The sequence below is a fragment of the Kogia breviceps genome, chromosome 9 (genome assembly GCF_026419965.1).
Source record: "Kogia breviceps isolate mKogBre1 chromosome 9, mKogBre1 haplotype 1, whole genome shotgun sequence".
In the NCBI taxonomy this organism is placed as follows: Eukaryota; Metazoa; Chordata; class Mammalia; order Artiodactyla; family Physeteridae; genus Kogia; species Kogia breviceps.
The window spans coordinates 111,774,858-111,795,088 of record NC_081318.1 but is presented as its reverse complement, the minus strand read 5'-3'; the positions used below and the strand labels follow the sequence as shown (position 1 = coordinate 111,795,088).

Sequence of the window (20,231 nt, the reverse complement as noted above, 5' to 3'; positions counted from 1 at the left end):
TGGGGGTGGTTTTTTTTTAAGCTTATTTATTTTTGGCTGTGTTGGGTCTTCGTTGCTGTGCGAGGGCTTTCTCTAGTTGCAGAGAGCGGGGGCCACTCTTCGTCGCGGTGCGCGGGCCTCTCGCTATCGTGGCCTCTCTTGTTGCGGAGCACAGGCTCCGGACGTACAGGCTCAGTAATTGTGGCCCACGGGCCCAGCTGCTCCGCGGCACGTGGGATCCTCCCGGACCGGGGCTCGAACCCGTGTCCCCTGCATCGGCAGGCGGACTCCCAACCACTGCGCCACCAGGGAAGCCCGATTTGGGGTTTTTTACTTTCATTTTGCTCTTGTTCACCAGCAGCACCACAAAATCTATGGGACAACTTACTCTTGCTTTGCTTGTTAAGAGGCAGATGACTAAGCCTCGAGCCCGTCAGAACTCGCCCTAAAGGATGCAGCGAGCCCTGTGGGCAGAGCCAGAGGACACACTAAGGCTGATTAAGGCTTCTCAGCTCTGTCAGCCCCATCTGAGGATGGGACACTGAAAAGCGAGTCAGACAAAACTCCGGGTCAGCTCTGGAGTCTGTCTCCTTCTTCTTGTTTTGTTTTCTTTGAAGGCACAGCCAATATCTACTTTCTAGTTGATTTTCACTCTGTGCCTTCGTTTGAAAGGTTTCCAGCTTTTACTGAGCTGATTTGCATCTGCTTTGGGCTGACACTATTATTTCTCCGACATATGCACAGAATCGCAGTGCTGTGAGATACCCCACTCTAAGAGGGGTCCCTGTCAACACGCTGTGCTCTGCACTTCCCTTTGAAAGTCAGGCCACATATTAGCAAGTAACAGGGTTGGAGGTTTAATAAACAGCCCTCTTCGCCTGTGTGGCACCCAGTGTTTCCCTAACTCATTTGAGGACTGGACAAGTTTTTTTCTGTTCATGTGTATGGAAGACTTTTTAATGTGCAAAATCAGTATTACTCAAGGAGCTGTTTTTTTTGTTGTTATTTTTTTTTTGTGTGTGTGGTACGTGGGCCTCTCACTGTCGTGGCCTCTCCCGCTGCGGAGCACAGGCTCCAGACGCGCAGGCTCAGCGGCCACGGCTCACGGGCCCAGCCGCTCCGCGGCACATGGGATCTTCCCGGACCGGGGCACGAACCCACGTCCCCCGCGTCGGCAGGCGGACTCTCAACCACTGCGCCACCAGGGAAGCCCTCGAGGAGGTTTTAAGCAGCTGCTCAGACGTTTCCTCGCGACTGTTCCGCAGCCCAGAGGCAAGGTCCCCTCCAGGGAGCTGTGCTCCCCTGTGTGCTCAGCACCCAGTCCAGGCCTTCCTCACGCGGAGCTGCGTCCCCTCTGCAGACAGCTTCCCCACGTGGTGACACAAAGTTCAGCCAGAGAAGATAACCCCCAGAGCGCCGGCCACATGGGGAAGGTCCAAGCGGGAGCAGGTGGGGCTTACCTGCCAGCTCTTCGTCCAGTTCTGCAAGGGTTTTCTGGAACTGGCCAGTCATGAATAGGTCTTCATCCTCACGTGAGGCTGGAGCAACTCTTCCGTTTCTAGGGAAGGCCAAGGAGAAAGGGAGAGCATTCGTTTATCTCATTATTTATGTAATTCACCCTTTTCTGGAACTATCTGAAGAAGGTACAACTCATGGTCAAATTCTTGCAGTTCCAAAGGCATTGGACCACTGCTGCCCTTGGACCTACTGGGATGCAGATGGGGTGTGTGCGTATGTGTGTGTGTGCGTGTCTGTGTGTGTGCGTATGTATGTGTGCATGTGTGTGTCTGTGTGTGCGTGTGTGTGCGTGTGTGTGCACGCGTGTGTGCGTATGTATGTGTGCACGTGTCTGTGTGCGTGCGTGTGTGTCTGTGTCTCTCTGTGTGTGTGTGCGTGTGTGTCTGTGTTGCACAATGATCACCACCACTACAGCAAACCTCAGGGCAGCAGTGACACTGGTGACAGCCTCCCCAGCCCAGCCCCCTCCCCAGGCCCCCCAGGGTTTTAACTGGATGGGGGAAAATGCCCACAGCGGGGGGCCACACAGTGCCCTCTGTGCCTCATGCAGCCTTCCCACGCGGGGGCCTACGCGGGGCTTTTTTGCCCAGATCACCCTATGATAAACCTCACAAGCGGTATAAGGCAGGTAAGGTCCTTATCGCTGCTTCACAGAGAGGCAGCCGCGTGAGCGAAGGATGGAGCGGTCCAAGCTCACAGGGGTTCCAGCACTGGGGAGGGCTGGCCACGTCTGTATGCAGAGGTGCCGCGTGGTGCCGCCACCCGGGCATCCAGGGAGGCGTGTCCCCCCCCCCCCAAGGAGAGCTGGACCTTCCTTATCTGTGTCCCTGGACGGCGGCACCCACGAGACAACGGCTGCCAAAGCAATTTGAAAGCAGCCTTTGCAAAGGCTCTTGTCTCCGTTTTCTTGCTGTGCCAAGAACAGAGACACATATGGGGTGATTGTCCCCCTTCAGTGAAGGCTGAAGGTCTTTCTCGCTGACCGTTAAAAATCGAGGACCGATTTCCATCATTACTAATCAGGCCGAGATAATGATGCCTGAAATATGCTTTGTACCCTCCTCACTTATGTAGCAAAGTCTGTGTTCTGATAAATGAGTCTTTCTTACTTGGCGATCGTGTCCCTCTGGAGCCAGGAAGTGGCTTCCAGGCCCGTCTCAGCTAATGTCCTCTGACATGGAAAACAAAGAGCGTTGGCCGAGATCTGTGTGGCTGTGGGCCAACTAACAACGAGGCCGCGTTTCCTGTTGCTTTTGCCCCGAGACTTAATTGAATGCCTTTACTAAACTTGCGTTTCTCTCTTTCACGGAATGTGGTGGTTTAAATAAATCTCATTTAAATATTCAATACAGTGTATGGCAGAGAAATAAATGGAAAGGGCTCTATAAAACAGTGTTTGAAATGGAAAACAGAGCACGTCTCAAATGCTGGCTCCGACTTTCAGTTGTTTAAAGTCCAGCCAAACAAAATTATATCTATACTTTTCCTTCAAAGTATGCAAAATCACACTGTTCCATGGGAACAGAATGATATTAATAAGAATTAAAAACTATAGCACAGGGAACTATACTCAGTATTTTGTAACAACCAATAAAGGAAAAGAATCTGAAAAAGAATATATATATATATATACACATATATACATGTATATGCATATATATACATATATATTCACTTAGTTGTATACCTGAAATTAATACAACATGGTAAATCAACTATATACTTCAGTACAAACTAAACTAAACACTAAAATAATGCAGCCTTTGAAGAAAAAGAATTAAAAAGTAATTCAGAAGTTCCACTGATGATATTATTTCATAACAAGCTTAAACTGGAGAAAGAAGATCACCCCAAACCGAGGACAACTCAATGAATCTGAGACTCTCACACTTGTTGCTCCCGGTGTTAACACCGGAAAGCAACGGGAATGTGCACATTAAGAAGCAAAAGCGGAGACGGCTTAAAGATGGCGGAAGAGTAAGACGCGGAGATCTCCTTCCTCCTCACAGAGACATCAGAAATACATCTACACGTGGAACTTCTCCTACAGAAAACCCACCGAATGCTGGCAGAAGACCTCAGACCTCCCAAAAGGCAAGAAACTCCCCACGTACCTGGGTAGGGCAAAAGAAAGAAGAATAAACAGGGACAAAAGAATAGGGACGGGACCTACGCCAGTGGGAGGGAGCCGTGAAGGAGGAAAGGTTCCCACACACTAGAGGCCCCTTCGCGGGCGGAGACTGCGGGCGCCGGAGGGGGAAGCTTCAGAGCCGCGGAGGAGAGCGCAGCCACAGGGGTGCGGAGGGCAAAGCGGAGAGATTCCCGCAGAGGATCGGCGCCGACCAGCACTCACCAGCCCGAGAGGCTTGTCTGCTCGCCCGCCGGGGAGGGCGGGGCCGGGAGCTGAGCCTCGGGCTTCCGTCGGATCCCAGGGAAAGGTCTGGAGTTGGCAGAGTGAAAACAGCCTGAAGGGGTTAGTGCGCCACGGCTGGCCGGGAGGGAGTCCGGTTGAAGTCCGGAGCTGCCGAAGAGGCAAGAGACCTTTTCCTCCCTCTTTGCTGCCTGGGCGCGACGAGAGGGGATTAAGCGCGCCGCTTAAAGGAGCCCTAGAAGCGGGCGCGGAGCTGCCGAAGAGACAAGAGACTTTTTCTTGCCTCTTTGCTTCCTCGGGTGTGAGGTGAGGGGATTAAGAGCACCGCGTAGAGGAGCTCCAGAAACGGGCGCGAGCCGCGGCTGTCGGCACGGACAGTAGAGACGGGTGTCGGACGCTAAGGTTGCTGCTGCCACCACCAAGAGGCCTGTGTGCGAGCGCAGGTCACTCTCCACACCGGCCCTCCCGGGAGCCCGTGCAGTCCGCCACTGCCAGGGTCCCGGGATCCAGGGACAGCTTCCCCGGGAGAACGCACGGCGCGCGTTGGGCCTGTGCAGCGTCACGCCGGCCTCTGCCGCCGCGGACTCGCCCCGCCCCCGTGCCACTCCCTCCCCCCAGCCTGAGTGAGCTGGAGCCCCCGAATCAACTGCTCCTTTAACATCGTCCTGTCTGAGCGAAGGGCAGTCGCACTCGGACAACCTACACGCAGAGGCGGGACCAAGTCCAAAGCTGAACCCCAGGAGCTGTGCGAACAGAGAGGAGAGGGGGGGGTCTCTCCCAGCAGCCTCAGAAGCGGCGGATTAAAGCTCCACAATCAACTTTAAGTGCCCTGCAGCTGTTGAAAACCTGAATAGACAACGAATCATCCCAAGTTGAGGAGGTGGACTTTGGGAGCAAGATATACTATTATTTCCCCCTTTTTTTTCTTTTTGTGAGTGTGTATGTGTGTGCTGCTGTGTGAGATTTTGTCTGTATAGCTTTGCTTTCACCATTTGTCCTAGAGTTAGACCGACCCATTTTTCTGTTTTTTTTTTTTAAAGGAAATTTTTCTTTTTAATAATTATTTTTTATTTTAATAACTATACTTTATACTACTCTGTCTTCTCCCTTTCTTTCTTCCTTTCTTCCTTCCTTTCTTCCCTCCTTCCCTCCTTTCTTCCTTCCTTCCCCCCTTCTTTCCTCCCTTCCTCTCTTCCTTCCTCCCTTTCTTCCTCTGCACCTTCCTTCCTTCCTTTCTTGCTTCCTTCCTTCATTTCTTCCTTCCTTTCGTCCTTCCTTCCCTCCCTCCCTCCTTCCTTCCTTTTCTTTCCTTTCTATTTATTCTACCTTTTATTTTGAGCCGTGTGGATTAAAGGTTCTTGGCGCCCCAGCCAGGCACCAGGGCGGTGTCCCTGAGGTGGGAGAACCAACCTCAAGACACTAGTCCACAAGAGACCTCCCAGCTCCACGTAATATCAGACGGCGAAAATCTCCCAGAGATCTCCATCTCAACACCAAGACCCAGCTTCACTCAAGGACCAGCAAAGAACAGTGCTGGACACCCTATCCCCAACAAAGAGCAAGACAGGTCTACAGCCCCATCCATTAGCAGAGAGGCTGCCTAAAATCATAATAAGGTTACCAACATCCCCAAACACACCACCAGACGAGGACCTGCCCACCAGAAAGACAAGATCCAGCCTCATCCACCAGAACAGAGGCACTAGTCCCCCCAACCAGGGAATCTACTCAACCCACCGAACCAACCTTAGCCACTGGGGACAGCCACCAAAAACAACAGGAACTACGAACCTGCAGCGTGCAGAAAGGAGACCCCAAACACAGTAAGATAAGCGAAATGAGAAGACAGAAAAACACACAACAGATGAAGGAGCAAGATAAAAACACACCAGACCTAACAGATGAAGAGGTAATAGCCAATCTACCTGAAAGAGAATTTAGAATAATGATGGTGAAGATGATGCAAAATCTTGGAAATAGAATAGACAATTTGCAAGAAACAGTTAACAGGGACCTAGAAGAAATAAAGAGGAAGCAAGAAACGATGAGCAACACAATAAATGAAATGAAAAATACTCTAGATGGGATCAATAGCAGAATAACTGAGGCAGAAGGACGGATAAGTGACCTGCAAGATAAAATAGTGGAAATAACTACTGCAGAGCAGAAGAAAGAAAAAAGAATGAAAAGAACTGAGGACAGTCTCAGAGACCTCTGGGACAACATTAAACGCACCAACATTCGAATTATAGGGGTCCCAGAAGAAGAAGAGAAAAAGAAAGGGACTGAGAAAATATTTGAAGAGATTATAGTTGAAAACTTCCCTAATATAGGAAAGGAAATAGTCAATCAAGTCCAGGAAGCACAGAGAGTTCCATACAGGATAAACCCAAAGAGAAACACACCAAGACACATAATCAAACTGTCAAAAATTAAATACAAAGAAAACATATTAAAAGCAGCAAGGGAAAAACAACAAATAACACACAAGGGAATCCCCATAAGGCTAACATCTGATCTTTCAGCAGAAACTCTACAAGCCAGAAGGGAGTGGCAGGACATATTTAAAGTGATGAAGGAAAAAAACCTACAACCAAGATTACTCTACCCAGCAAGGATCTCATTCAGATTTGATGGAGAAATTAAAACCTTTACAGACAAGCAAAAGCTGAGAGAGTTCAGCACCACCAAACCAGCTCTACAACAAATCCTAAAGGAACTTCTCTAGGCAAGAAACACAAGAGAAGGAAAAGACCTACAAGAACAACCCGAAACAATTAAGTAAATGGTAATAGGAACATACATATCGATAATTACCTTAAATGTAAATGGATTAAATGCTCCCACCAAAAGACACAGACTGGCTGAATGGATACAAAAACAGGACCCATATATATGCTGTCTACAAGAGACCCACTTCAGACCTAGGGACACATACAGACTGAAAGTAAGGGGATGGAAAAAGATATTCCAAGCAAATGGAAATCAGAAGAAAGCTGGAGTAGCAATTCTCATATCAGACAAAATAGACTTTAAAATAAAGACTATTACAAGAGACAAAGAAGGACACTACATAATGATCAAGGGATCGATCCATGAAGAAGATATAACAATTGTAAATATTTATGCACCCAACATAGGAGCACCTCAATACATAAGGCAAATACTAACAGCCTTGAAAGGGGAAATCGACAGTAACACAATTATAATGGGGGACTTTAACACCCCACTTTCACCAATGGACAGATCATCCAAAATGAAAATAAATAAGGAAACACAAGCTTTAAATGATACATTACACAAGATGGACTTAATTGATATGTATAGGACATTCCATCCAAAACAACAGAATACACATTTTTCTCAAGTGCTCATGGAACATTCTCCAGGATTGATCATATATTGGGTCACAAATCTAGCCTTGGCAAATTTAAGAAAATTGAAATCGTATCAAGTATCTTTTCCGACCACAACGCTATGAGACTAGATATCAATTATAGGAAAAGATCTGTAAAAAATACAAACACATGGAGGCTAAACAATACACTACTTAATAACGAAGTGATCACTGAAGAAATCAAAGAGGAAATCAAAAAATACTTAGAAACAAATGACAATGGAGACACAACGACCCAAAACCTATGGGATACAGCAAAAGCAGTTCTAAGAGGCAAGTTTATAGCAATACAATCATACCTTAAGAAACAGGAAACATCTCGAATAAACAACCTAACTTTGCACTTAAAGCAATTAGAGAAAGAAGAACAAAAAACCCCCAAATTTAGCAGAAGGAAAGAAATCATAAAGATCAGATCAGAAATAAATGAAAAAGAAGTGAAGGAAACAATAGCAAAGATCAATAAAACGAAAAGCTGGTTCTTTGAGAAGATAAATAAAATTGATAAACCATTAGCCAGACTCATCAAGAATAAAAGGGAGAAGACTCAAATCAATAGAATTAGAAATGAAAAAGGAGATGTAACAACTGACACTGCAGAAATACAAAAGATTATTAGAGATTACTACAAGCAACTGTATGCCAATAAAATGGACAACCTGGAAGAAATGGACAAATTCTTAGAAATGCACAACTTGCCGAGACTGAACCAGGAAGAAATAGAAAATATGAACAGACCAATCACAAGCACTGAAATTGAAACTGTGATTAAAAATCTTCAGGCAAACAAAAGCCCAGGACCAGATGGCTTCACAGGCGAATTCTATCAAACATTTAGAGAAGAGCTAACACCTATCCTTCTCAAACTCTTCCAACAGATAGCAGAGGGAGGAACACTCCCAAACTCATTCTATGAGGCCAACATCACCCTGATACCAAAACCAGACAAAGACGTCACAAAGAAAGAAAACTACAGGCCAATATCACTGATGAACATAGATGCAAAAATCCTCAACAAAATATTAGCAAACAGAATCCAACAGCACATTAAAAGGATCACACACCATGATCAAGTGGGGTTTATCCCAGGAATGCAAGGATTCTTCAATATACGCAAATCAATCAACGTGATACACCATATCAACAAACTGAAGGAGATAAACCATATGATCATCTCAATAGATGCAGAGAAAGCTTTTGACAAAATTCAACACTCATTTATGATAAAAACCTTGCAGAAAGTAGGCATACAGGGAACTTTCCTCAACATAATAAAGGCCATATATGACAAACCCACAGCTAGCATCGTTCTCAATGGTGAAAAACTGAAACCATTTCCACTAAGATCAGGAACAAGACAAGGTTGCCCACTCTCACCACTCTTATTCAACATAGTTTTGGAAGTTCTAGCCACAGCAATCAGAGAAGAAAAAGAAATAAAAGGAATCCAAATAGGAAAAGAAGAAGTAAAGCTGTCACTGTTTGCAGATGACATGATACTATACATAGAGAATCCTAAGGATGCTACCAGAAAACTACTAGAGCTAATCAATGAATTTGGTAAAGTTGCAGGATACAAAATTAATGCACAGAAATCTCTGGCATTCTTATACACTAATGATGAAAAATCTGAGGGTGAAATTAAGAAAACACTCCCATTTACCATTGCAACAAAAAGAATAAAATATCTAGGAATAAACCTACCTAAGGAGACAAAAGACTTGTATGCAGAAAACTATAAGACACTGATGAAAGAAATTAAAGATGATACAAATAGGTGGAGAAATATACCATGTTCTTGGATTGGAAGAATCAACATTGTGAAAATGACTATGCTACCCAAAGCAATCTACCGATTCAATGCAATCCCTATCAAATTACCACTGGCATTCTTTACAGAACTAGAACAAAAAATTTCACAATTTGTATGGAAACACAAAAGACCCCGAATAGCCAAAGCAATCTTGAGAACGAGAAATGGAGCTGGAGGAATTAGGCTCCCTGACTTCAGACTCTACTACAAGGCTACAGTAATCAAGACAATATGGTACTGGCACAAAAACAGAAATATAGATCAATGGAACAGGATAGAGAGCCCAGAGATAAACCCACACACATATGGTCACCTTATCTTTGATAAAGGAGGGAAGGATATACAGTGGAGAAAAGACAGCCTCTTCAATAAGTGGTGCTGGGAAAACTGGACAGCTACATGTAAAAGTATGAAATTAGAACAATCCCTAACACCACACACAAAAATAAACTCAAAATGGGTTAAAGACCTAAATGTAAGGCCAGACACTTTCAAACTCTTAGAGGAAAACATAGGCAGAACACTCTATGACATAAATCACAGCAAGATCCTTTTTGACCCATCTCCTAGAGAAACGGAAATAAAAACACAAATAAACAAATGGGACCTAATGACACTTAAAAGCTTTTGCACAGCAAAGGATACTATAAATAAGACCAAAAGACAACCCTCAGAATGGGAGAAAATATTTGCAAATGAAGCAACTGACAAAGGATTAATTTCCAAAATTTATAAGCAACTCATGCAGGTCAATAACAAAAAAACAAACAACCCAATCCAAAAATGGGCAGAAGAACTAAATAGACATTTCTCCAAAGAACAGATACAGATTGCTAACAAACACATGAAAGAATGCTCAACCTCATTAATCATTAGAGAAATGCAAATCAAAACTACAATGAGATATCATCTCACACCGGTCAGATTGGCCATCATCAAAAACTCTAGAAACAATAAATGCTGGAGAGGGTGTGGAGAAAAGGGAACCCTCTTGCACTGCTGGTGGGAATGTAAATTGATACAGCCGCTATGGAGAACAGTATGGAGGTTCCTTAAAAAACTACAAATAGAACTACCATACGACCCAGCAATCCCACTACTGGGCATATACCCTGAGAAAACCATAATTCAGAAAGACTCATGTACCAAAATGTTCATTGCAGCTCTATTTACAATAGCCAGGACATGGAAGCAACCTAAGTGTCCATCAACAGATGAATGGATAAAGAAGATGTGGCACATATATACAATGGAATATTACTCAGCCATAAAAAGAAATGAAACTGAGTTATTTATAATGAGGTGGATGGACCTGGAGTCTGTCATACAGAGTGAAGTAAGTCAGAAGGAGAAAAACAAATACCGTATGCTAACACATATATATGGACTCTAAGGGAAAAAAATGTCATGAAGAGATTAGTGGTAGGACGGGAATAAAACACAGACTTACTCGAGCATGGACTTGAGGATATGGGGAGGGGGAAGGGTGGGCTGTGACGAAGTGAGAGAGTGGCAGGGACATATATACACTATCAAATGTAAATTAGATAGCTAGTGGGAAGCTGCTGCATAGCACAGGGAGATCACCTCTGTGCTTTGTGACCACCTAGAGGGGTGGGATAGGGAGGGTGGGAGAGAGGGTGATGCAAGAGGGAAGAGATATGGGAACATATGTATATGTATAACTGATCCAGTTTGTTGTAAAGGAAAAACTAACACACTATTGTAAAACAATTATACTCCAATAAAGATGTTAAAAAAAAAAAAAAAGAAGCAAAAGCATAGCTTTAACTCTGCAGGAACTTTGGTTCATTAGCCTTGCTCTTGATAATTTGCCTTAGGAAAATAATGCTATGGAAGGAAAAACATAAACGCCACCACGTTCAGCATACTGATGGCGAGGTCTCTACAGCTTCCGGCAGCAGGGAGTCCACTCCGTCACTGCATCCGTATGATGACCAGGACATGCGGAAACATAGGCGGAGACACAGAGACCGCTGCCTAAGCCGGCATGTCACGTGAAGAAATCGAGACATACGACTCCATACGGGTCGGTCATGACGATGGCAAAGGAACCTGCGTCTGTGCACAAGGGCGAGGCCGAGGTCTAGGCACCATCGCCAGCCAGTGAGATTTGTTGAAACGGATGGACTACGGCAAATATTTTATACTTTTTTTTTTTGGAAGTATGCTCGCTTTGGTACAAAGCAGCCTGATGGGTAAGGCGATGTTTGAAATGGGTAACAGCTAAAATGATCCTTTGGCCCTCTAATGAGTACTAATTCTTTTATGAAAAGCAGTTTCCACGTTTGTGATACCATGCCCGATACACACGGCATGTTGTGTTTATAGTTTTATTCTGTTACTGAGCACCTCGCAGTCCCTGTGACGGTCCTGAACCAGCGTGTGACGACCCGACATCCTCGAGGAGGCGCGCGGCAGCAAGGCCTGGGCCCGCCCTTCCCCGGGCTCCTCCCACCCGCGCTCCGGCCTGAGCTGCCTGCTCTACGCCCCAAGCTCAGGGCTTCAGACCTGTTCTCTGGCCGCCCGCCTCACCTCCCGTCCAGGCCCTCTGCTCCGCGTCCTCTCCCCTCCACCTGGCTCAGCCCTCCCGCCCGCCCCTCTCCTCCGTATGCCTCTTGTACACGTCCCAGGTTTGCCCAAATGCTCAGCTCACCTCTCACCTGACCTTGCTCTTGACACCCCCCTGTGGACCTGGTTCCCCGGGGCCTTGCTCGTCCAGGAGGAGAGAGGGGACACATGACAGAAGCCACCTGCCTTGGGAGAGCTGTGGAGGGAGGGAGCCCCGGTCCTCGGCCGGTGCTTCTCCCAAGGCTGCCGACTACCTTCGGGGCGGGGCCAGGCCAGGCCGGTGGACCCCTTGGCTTCTGCAGCCGGTGCCTCTCCTGAGGCGGGATGGGACCCGCCGCACTCTGGATCCTGGGCTTCTGGGTGAACGGGTCACATCTGGCCAAAGCCCAACCCCGTGGGACGTATGTATTATGCTCTCCAATGTACAGCTTCAGGAGGGGGAGACTCAGCAGAATTTGCTTTTCCCTCCTCACCCACCCCATCCACTTCTCCTCAAAGGGCTGCCGATGGGTGGCAGCCAGCTGGAAGCACCTGGTCCCTGGGCTTGGAGGGCAGCTTCTGTGGGCTCAGCAGGAGGGTCCTCGTGCGCGCCCCCTGAAGCATCACCGTTGGCCAGAGCCACTAGCGCCTCTTTTTAGCTGAGAGTCAACTGCGCAGATGGTCCTTTCCCGGGCATGATTCCTCACGCCCGGCACACACCCCAGTGCAAGCTAGACGGTTCCTTATGGACAGTTTGGGTTGGTTTAAGACCAAGGAAATGAAGGGCAAACAAGCAGCACAGGCATTCGGATACCAGCTGCACGTGTTGGCTAAAACATCACCGGGAGCCCTCCCTCCCACGGAGGGTCCCTCTGCCAAGGACACAGCCACGGACAAGCCCCTGCTGCCTGAAGTCTGAGGCTCTGCCGGCCTCAAGCGGGAGCCTTCCCAGGAAGGGGAGCCGCCTCGGGGGCGGGGGCCGGCCATGGCCTCACCCACTCCCATGGGAGAACTAACGACAGTCACGAGAAATCGGTGCCCAGGCAAATAGGTGCTTTCTCATTTGTAACAACATTTTATATGAGAGAGCAAAAAGCACGGGCTGATCCTGCCCCATTCCAGCTCATCAAGTCATTTTTCTTTTTGACGTGGCTAGGAAAAGTTTCTTTAGGTAATTTACCCAATGGCAGACAACAAGCAATGTCTGAGAGGAAAAAGATGTCCTTTTCAGGTAGCAGTTCAACTGCTGACTACAACCAAATCAACCCATGCGATTTCAAAACAGTTACTTGATAAACTAACGGTAAGAAGCCTGGGGAAACAGATGGCTGATGACAGTAATACGTGCTTAGCTTCCCCATTCCATGTACAAATGGTCCTGTATTTATAAAGCTTCAGAGTTCTAGAACAACAGGGTCCAACAGAAATGTACTGTGAGCTACACATGTCATTTAAAATCTTCCTGTAGTCACATTAAAAAGGTAAAAAGTAAGCAAGATTATTTTTCATTTAACACTTTAATGTTAATTTTCCTTAACTTTAATTAGTATACTTTAACTCAACATTTAACCCAAATTATTATCATCACTTCCATATAATTAATATTAAAAAGTTCATTTTTTTCATATGTTTGGTGCAATTGCACTCTCACGGCACATCTCCATTTGGGCTACCCATCTGGCGGGCTCAGTAGCCAAAGTTAGCTGGTGGCTACTGTACCTACAGCATAGCTCTCCAAGATCTGAACGTTTGTAAATACTCCTTTGTTAGCGCAGTTACAAAGTTTCAGGGTTCTGAAAGGTATTAAATGTTTCTGAATGCTCTTGTGGGCACAAAGTTCCTGTAGTCACAAAATTGCAGGGTTCTAGAAGGCATAAGTTATTTCTAAATGTTTCTGTGGTCACAAAGTTCTCATAGTTAACACAGTTTCAGGATCTAGAATATATAAAATGTTTCTAAATGATGCTAGAGTCACAAAGTTCCTTCCTATAACTACAAAGCTGCAGAGGTCTAGAAGGTTTAAAACATCTCTAAATGCTCCTAGGTCACAGAGCTCCTCTAGTTACAAAGTTCCAGGGCTGAAAAGCAGCTCCTCCACCCATGACCTGCGCATTCTCAGCTCCGTAAGGGTCTTGAAATCATCAGCCCTGCAGATAACAGCGGCACAGCTTCTCACTTCCACAGCCCTCGCGTCCACCACTCACGGACAGGTGGGGGCAGAGAAGGCGCTTACCGACTGCCAGGCGGAACGCGGGCAGGCAACGCAGGGAGACGCCCTTCCCCTGGAGAAGCTACAGTTTCTGTCTTTTGAGGCTCTACGCATGATTTCAGCGTGGTTCTACTGTTAAAAAAACAGAGCCTGTAACCCACTTACCCAATCTGTCTCACTGACTCCTTACAGCTTTTCTGCGGAACTAGTGTCCCCCAAAGGGATCCCAGGACTAAGAGCTTCCCAGCAGTGATCACAGAGAGTGTAATACACAGATGGATAAGTTGCCTGACTACAGCAAGATTGCCTTCAGGATTCGAGAGTTTAGAGGTAGTGCTGGTCTCTCCCCCATCTATCTATCAGTACACAAATATGAGCATATGTTCTTTTCAAACAAAGATGTTCTAAATAGTTGAATGAGGCAGATGGTCAGAGGTAGACACAGGTTATAAGGATTTCCAACAAATCAAGTTTCTATCCTTCCTCAGGCAGTTTTAAGTAAACAACATCAACAACAACAATAATAACACCAGCCATCAATTTCTGAGGTTAGGCATTATTCTAAGGGGTGGTACCGCAGATCTCGATTGTACTGACAAGAAAACAGACGTGAGAGGTCAATCCCCCAAACTACAATGAGGTATCACCTCACACTCGTCCGAATGGACATCATCAAAAATTCTACAAATAACAAGTGCTGGAGAGGGTGTGGAGAAAAGGGAACCTTCCTACCCTGTTAGTGACAATGTAAATTGGTGCAGCCATTGTGGAAAACAGTATGGAGGTTCCTTAAAAAAACTAAAAATAGAACTACCATGTAATCCTGCAATCCCACTCCTGGGCATGTATCCGGAGAAAAACATAATTTGAAAAGATACATGCACCCCAATGTTCATAGCAGCACTATTCGCAATGGCTAAGACTCGGAAGCAACCTAAATGTCTGTTGATAGACGAATGGATAAAGAAGATGTGGTACATACAGACCATAGAATATTACTCAGCCACAAAAAGAAAATGAAATAATGCCCTTTGTAGCAACATGGATGGACCTAGAGATTATCATGCTAAGTGAAGTTAGCCAAAGACAAATATCTCATGATATCGCTTATAAGTGGAATCTAAGAAAAAAAAATGATATAAATGAACTTATATGCAAAACAGAAATAGACCCAAATATACAGAAAACAAACTTGTGGTTACCAAGATGGTATGGGGGGAAGGGATAAGTTAGGAGTTTGGGATTAACAGATACACTACTATATTTGAAACAGATAGCCAACATGGACCTACTATACAGAACAGGGAACTACACTCAATATTTTAATAATATTTTAATAATAACCTATAAGGGAAAAGACTATGAAAAAGAATTTATTGATTGATTGATTGATTGATTGATTGATTGATTGACTTCCCCTGTGGTGCAGCGGTTAAGAATCTGCCTGCCAGTGCAGGGGACTCGGGTTCGATCCCTGGTCCGGGAAGATCCCACATGCCGTGGAGCAGCTAAGCCCGTGCGCCACAGCTACTGAGCCTGCGCTCTAGAGCCCACGAGCCACAGCTACTGAGCCCACGTGCCACGGCTACTGAAGCCCGCGTGTCTAGAGCCCGTGCTCCGCAACAAGAGAAGCCACGACAAGGAGAAGCGCGTGCACCGAAACGAAGAGCAGCCCCCGCTCGCCGCAACCAAAGAAAGCCCACGTGCAGCAACGAAGACCCAACGCAGCCAATATATATATGAATATATATATTCATATATATATATATATGAATTACTTTGCTGTGCACCTGAAACTAATATAACATTGTAAATCAACTCTACTTCAATTTAAAAAAGAGAAGTGAGAAGTCAAGTCATTGGCCCAGGGCACCGTCACCAGCAACAGGCAGGGCAGATACGATGCCAGGCAGTCTCCACATCGTGTTGCTCTTTCAGTATTAGGAGAGAGTTGGCCTGGGTCCTACACGAAGGAAAGATGCAGCTGGAAGGGGATCTCTCATGGGTGATACACTCCCCCCGCCCGGGCGGGACTGTGTGGAAGCCACTCCTAGGTGACCCTGCCACAAGGGGCAACCACCACATGGGCTGAATCCTTCCTGAAGGAGATTATTTACTGGCTGTGCTAAATTTAGAGGAAGACTCTTGGAATTTGATGTCCCACTTACAGGGTCAAGTTTGAATTGAGGGCCTAGATTTATCTTGTAATGAAAATTATAATTGGATCGAATCGAATGACTTGATGGAAAACATACCATTTTCAGATCACAGCACACAAAGCGCACTCTAATCGCTGCCAAGCCTTCACGCTTGCTCTCTTTAGAAGACTGGTATTTATCCTTGAGACTTTTCAATTCAGAATCTTGGCTGTCAGGGCATTCGATGGAGCCCAGCCAGCGCTGCCCTTGAGGAAGCCGGAGCCGTGGCAGCAAGGCACAGAGCCTCCAAATCAAGTGCATAAGCAGGAGCCGTGCACTTTGCCGCTAGACCGGAGAGTTTAAGAAAAATGCTTTCAGCTGAAGCCAACCCCACAGACGCTCTTTGGACAGAGGCTGCAGGGGCTCCGGAGCCAAGAGTCCTTGCCTCCAATTTGTCGAAGTGGGACCCCAGGCAGCCCCAGCCAAAGAAGTCTGGATGAATTTGCTATCTGCAAAATAGCAGACGGCAGAGAGAGGGGAGAGAGCCCAGCAAACTAGCTCTTTACAGACCTTACAAACGGGTCTTTGCAGGTCACAAAGGTTCTTCCGCTGTTCCCTCCAGTACTCAAGGAATCTCCGAGTATCAGAGGGGTGGCGATAGTACAGGGCACCCTGGCAAAGTTGAAAACCACAAAGGCTCCTTATTTCCCCCGGGAACTGGCGCCACGGTGGAGATCCTGCACGCTGAGGGTGTCTGAGACTGTTGCGGACAGCTTCACCATCTATCAGAACCCACGTCCCATTTGGAGAGACCCAGCCATGCCCAACGTGGCAAAGGGGAACTTCTGCTCCTGAGCCTCTGGCGTCTGGCATCCCAAGGACGGAGAGGCCTCACGGTCACAGCCAGGTCCCGGATCATCACAGGAAGAACACCCCCTCCCGGGAACACAAATGCCACCTTCGGACGAGCTGCAGAACCCAGGTGTCAGAATCGATGCTGGGCAGAGCCAGGAGGTGGCTTCAGGGCCCAGCAGTGGGCCCCAGGATCAGGGTACCAGCCCCTTCAGGTGGCCTCCCTTTCTAAAGGTGGTCTCCGGGGGCATCCAGGTCAGGGCACAGGAACGGAAGAGCTGGCCGGCTGACTGAGTCCACATCTGCCCTTGTCACCAGGCCCGTCCCCTCCTGGGAGAGCAGGGTGTCAGGAGCCACGTCCTTTGTTTCTGTTTCTCTCCATCGCTGAACGCGCGTGCCCCGGGCAGTGATCCGCTCCGGTGCCCCTTCCCGGTGAACGAGCTCAAGACCACACTTCCATGAACCACCAGTGGTGGGCTCTGCTCCCAGGACACCTCAGCTGGATTCTGGGCTACCAACCCCCCCAGCACGGGTTGCCATCTCATTGAACTTGACCCCGGGCCAGTCTGGACACCTGCAATCATCTGCTCCACCGTGGAGCACACAAATTTTGCAGACTTGCTCTCCGGGCCAGGACCGGTCGGCCCTGAAGCCTGACCCAACCCTCCCCTCCCCCTTCAGGCTTCAGTGTCTTTTTGCCGTCCCAACTCTCAATGCCCTATTCTCAGACAGGACCTCCGAGCACATCACTGGATTGCACCACGTGTAACGGAAGCGGTGTATTCTCTCTCTCCCGCTATCCATGTACCTGAGGTGCGTAATTGTAAATATGCCCTAAGTGTGACAGTGCGGAAGGGGGGTGACCTAGGACAGCATCTCCCAAGTGGTGCTCAGCGGAACACTCATTCTAAAGGATATTAAGAGTCAGGCAGAGGGGAAAACTTACCCCCATTGCTTTGCTGCAGAATTTGCAAGAGACTTTATACTCTCCTCTTCCAAGAGAAGAATGTGGAACTTCCCAAATATATTGTGAAGCAATATTTTTCGAGAGATATATCCCAGGAAATACCCGAGTAATTGTAGCGATTCCGAAGTTGGCAAATGAGTGAGCAGAGAGGACGGACCAAGGCACCCAGCAGTCAGTGGAGCGCACATCTGGGCCTGGCCTGCCCTGCCTGTAGGTGTGTTTTGTTTGGTCCTGAGAGTCTGCATTGGTTGCCAAGATTTAAAATTTGGGAGACCTACATCTCTCAAATGGGGAGGGGACTGGATTCTGGATGGCAGGTGGGTCACGGCCCTTGATGAACCACCCATCCTCCCGGCTCCAACATAAGGGCCGTCTCCACGTGGCGACCTTGTCCATCTTTCTTTCGTCTTTCCAGCTCCTGTCCCATCCTAGACCCGGTGCACACCACAGTGCATCGGCACTGTTTGTATCCAGGGAGGGAAGTGAAATCAGCCTTCGGGGGACAATCTCCGGGTCTGCTACCTGCTCTCTGGTCCCCGTCTTCACTTCTTGCATCTGAACATTTTTCAAATTCTAACTTTAAGACGATTCCTCCCATAAACAGAGTCTTTACAAAAGTGGAAATGTACCTGGTTGACAAACATATGAGGAAAGCTCAGCTTCAATGGGAATCAGAGAAAAAGCAACTAAAGCAATTAACATTTAGAGCCTTTAAAAGAAAAAGTTGGGGAGACCTCACATAAAAATCTAGATTTCTGTCTTCTCTTCCAACGCCGGCCACACTGGGTCTGAAACCCCTCCGGGCGACAAGTGTAAGGAAGCTGTGGGGCTGCCCTCTTTAGAGAAAACTCGTGCTTTCCCCCATCCTCTGTGGCCTCTGAGGCTGTAACCCCTGCTTTCCACAGTAGGCACGGATTTTAAGTAATCCTGAAATTTACTGAAAGTTATGCATTTGGACACAAAGATGTGATACTCCACGCTGAAGCCTCTGAGTATGTCTAATTTGTCAATGGAGACAACTCTTGTTTAAAAAGACAAACCCACAGCTATTCCATGAAAAATCACGGGCAGAGAGCTGATCCCATTTCTGAGGCAAATAATGGAACAGCACAGACGGCACTGAGGGGCTCGGCGATCATCTTCATCTTCATTTGACTCCAAAGCCCAACAAAGGCAAGTTGATGTGCCATGAAAATGCATGGTGCTCTGGTCCCTAAACAAACTGTGTGATTTAGTCAATGGGTCCCACCCAATGGCTATTCAAGAGGCACTGAGCGTGTGCACAGGTACCCAGCGGCTCCCACACCTGTGACAGGTAGGAGGCGTTATCTGCACAGATTGAAGCAAAACTCGAGGCTCAGCAAAGTTAGGAGGACCCTCGAAGGCCAAGCCACTAGTTAGTGGTGGTGGGATTCCACATGGGTCGGTCCGGGTCCAGAGTCCCCCCCCCGCCCGCTCCCCTCCACACTACTCTCAGATTCAGTGGCACCCCAGAGACGAGGGCAGAAAAACATGACCTGCTCCCTGTCTGGATAAAGCGTCAGGTTCCAAGACCCCGTGATTATCCTGGCTGTGGCTGCAGACAACAGTACCATACTTGAACACAAATCAGCAAGATTGTACATCTGGTCAACACCAGCAAAGTCCACTGGGACTTTTGTAGGAGCATCCCTGGGCCACCGAGGTAACACGTCTGATTAGCTGCAGACGTAGAGCTCAGGGTGTGTAACCCCAGTGCAAACCAACTGAACAGACCTGAGGATCACCGTGAAGCTCCTTTCCTTTATGTTTAGCTAGACTGTGAAGGAAATGCCGTATTTTTTCTCTGCAAACAGGCCAACCTCAGCTCAATGCACCCTGTTTGGGGCAGAGGCGAAATGTACCCACTGTCACCTTCTAATTCCCTGTCTCATAAAATATGAACTTGGTCTTGGAAGTGTCCTTAAGATTGAAGAGCTATACCTGAACATTATTAGAGGGTATATACAACCACCTGGGGAAATGCTTGTGATAAACTGTTAGCTAAAAATAAACCAAAATAAAATAGTATTGACACTACAATTACATTAACCAGACAGAGACTTGTGTGTTCATTTAGACAAAGCTGAAAAAAACCATGAAAAATACAAAGGCATTCATTCAATTTGGTGATCCACTTATGCCTTTTTTTAAAAAAAAAAAAAATCTACTTTATTTCTATTAACGTTTCTAAAACATTGTGTGACTGGTTCTTAAAATTATCTAAAACGTTAAAAAAAAAAAAGAGATTATCATACTAAGTGAAGTAAGCCAGACAGAGAAAGACAAATATCACATGATATGGCTTATATGTGGAATCTAAAAGAAGAAAAAAGATACAAATAAACTTATTTCCAAAACAGAAAGAGACTTACAGACACAGAAGACAAAACTTATG

At 46.8% G+C, this 20,231-nt stretch overlaps 1 protein-coding gene across 16 annotated transcripts in view; it reads right to left on the bottom strand.

The window, feature by feature from the left end:
* Positions 1-20,231, bottom strand: part of COBL (cordon-bleu WH2 repeat protein) — a 261,943-nt gene that overhangs the window by 20,421 nt on the left and 221,291 nt on the right. For all 16 annotated transcript variants that reach the window (XM_067042940.1, XM_067042950.1, XM_067042951.1 and 13 more), the window contains one exon: positions 1,440-1,537. In XM_067042940.1, coding sequence (XP_066899041.1) covers positions 1,440-1,537 — 98 coding nt within the window. The remainder of the gene's footprint in view (positions 1-1,439; positions 1,538-20,231) is intronic.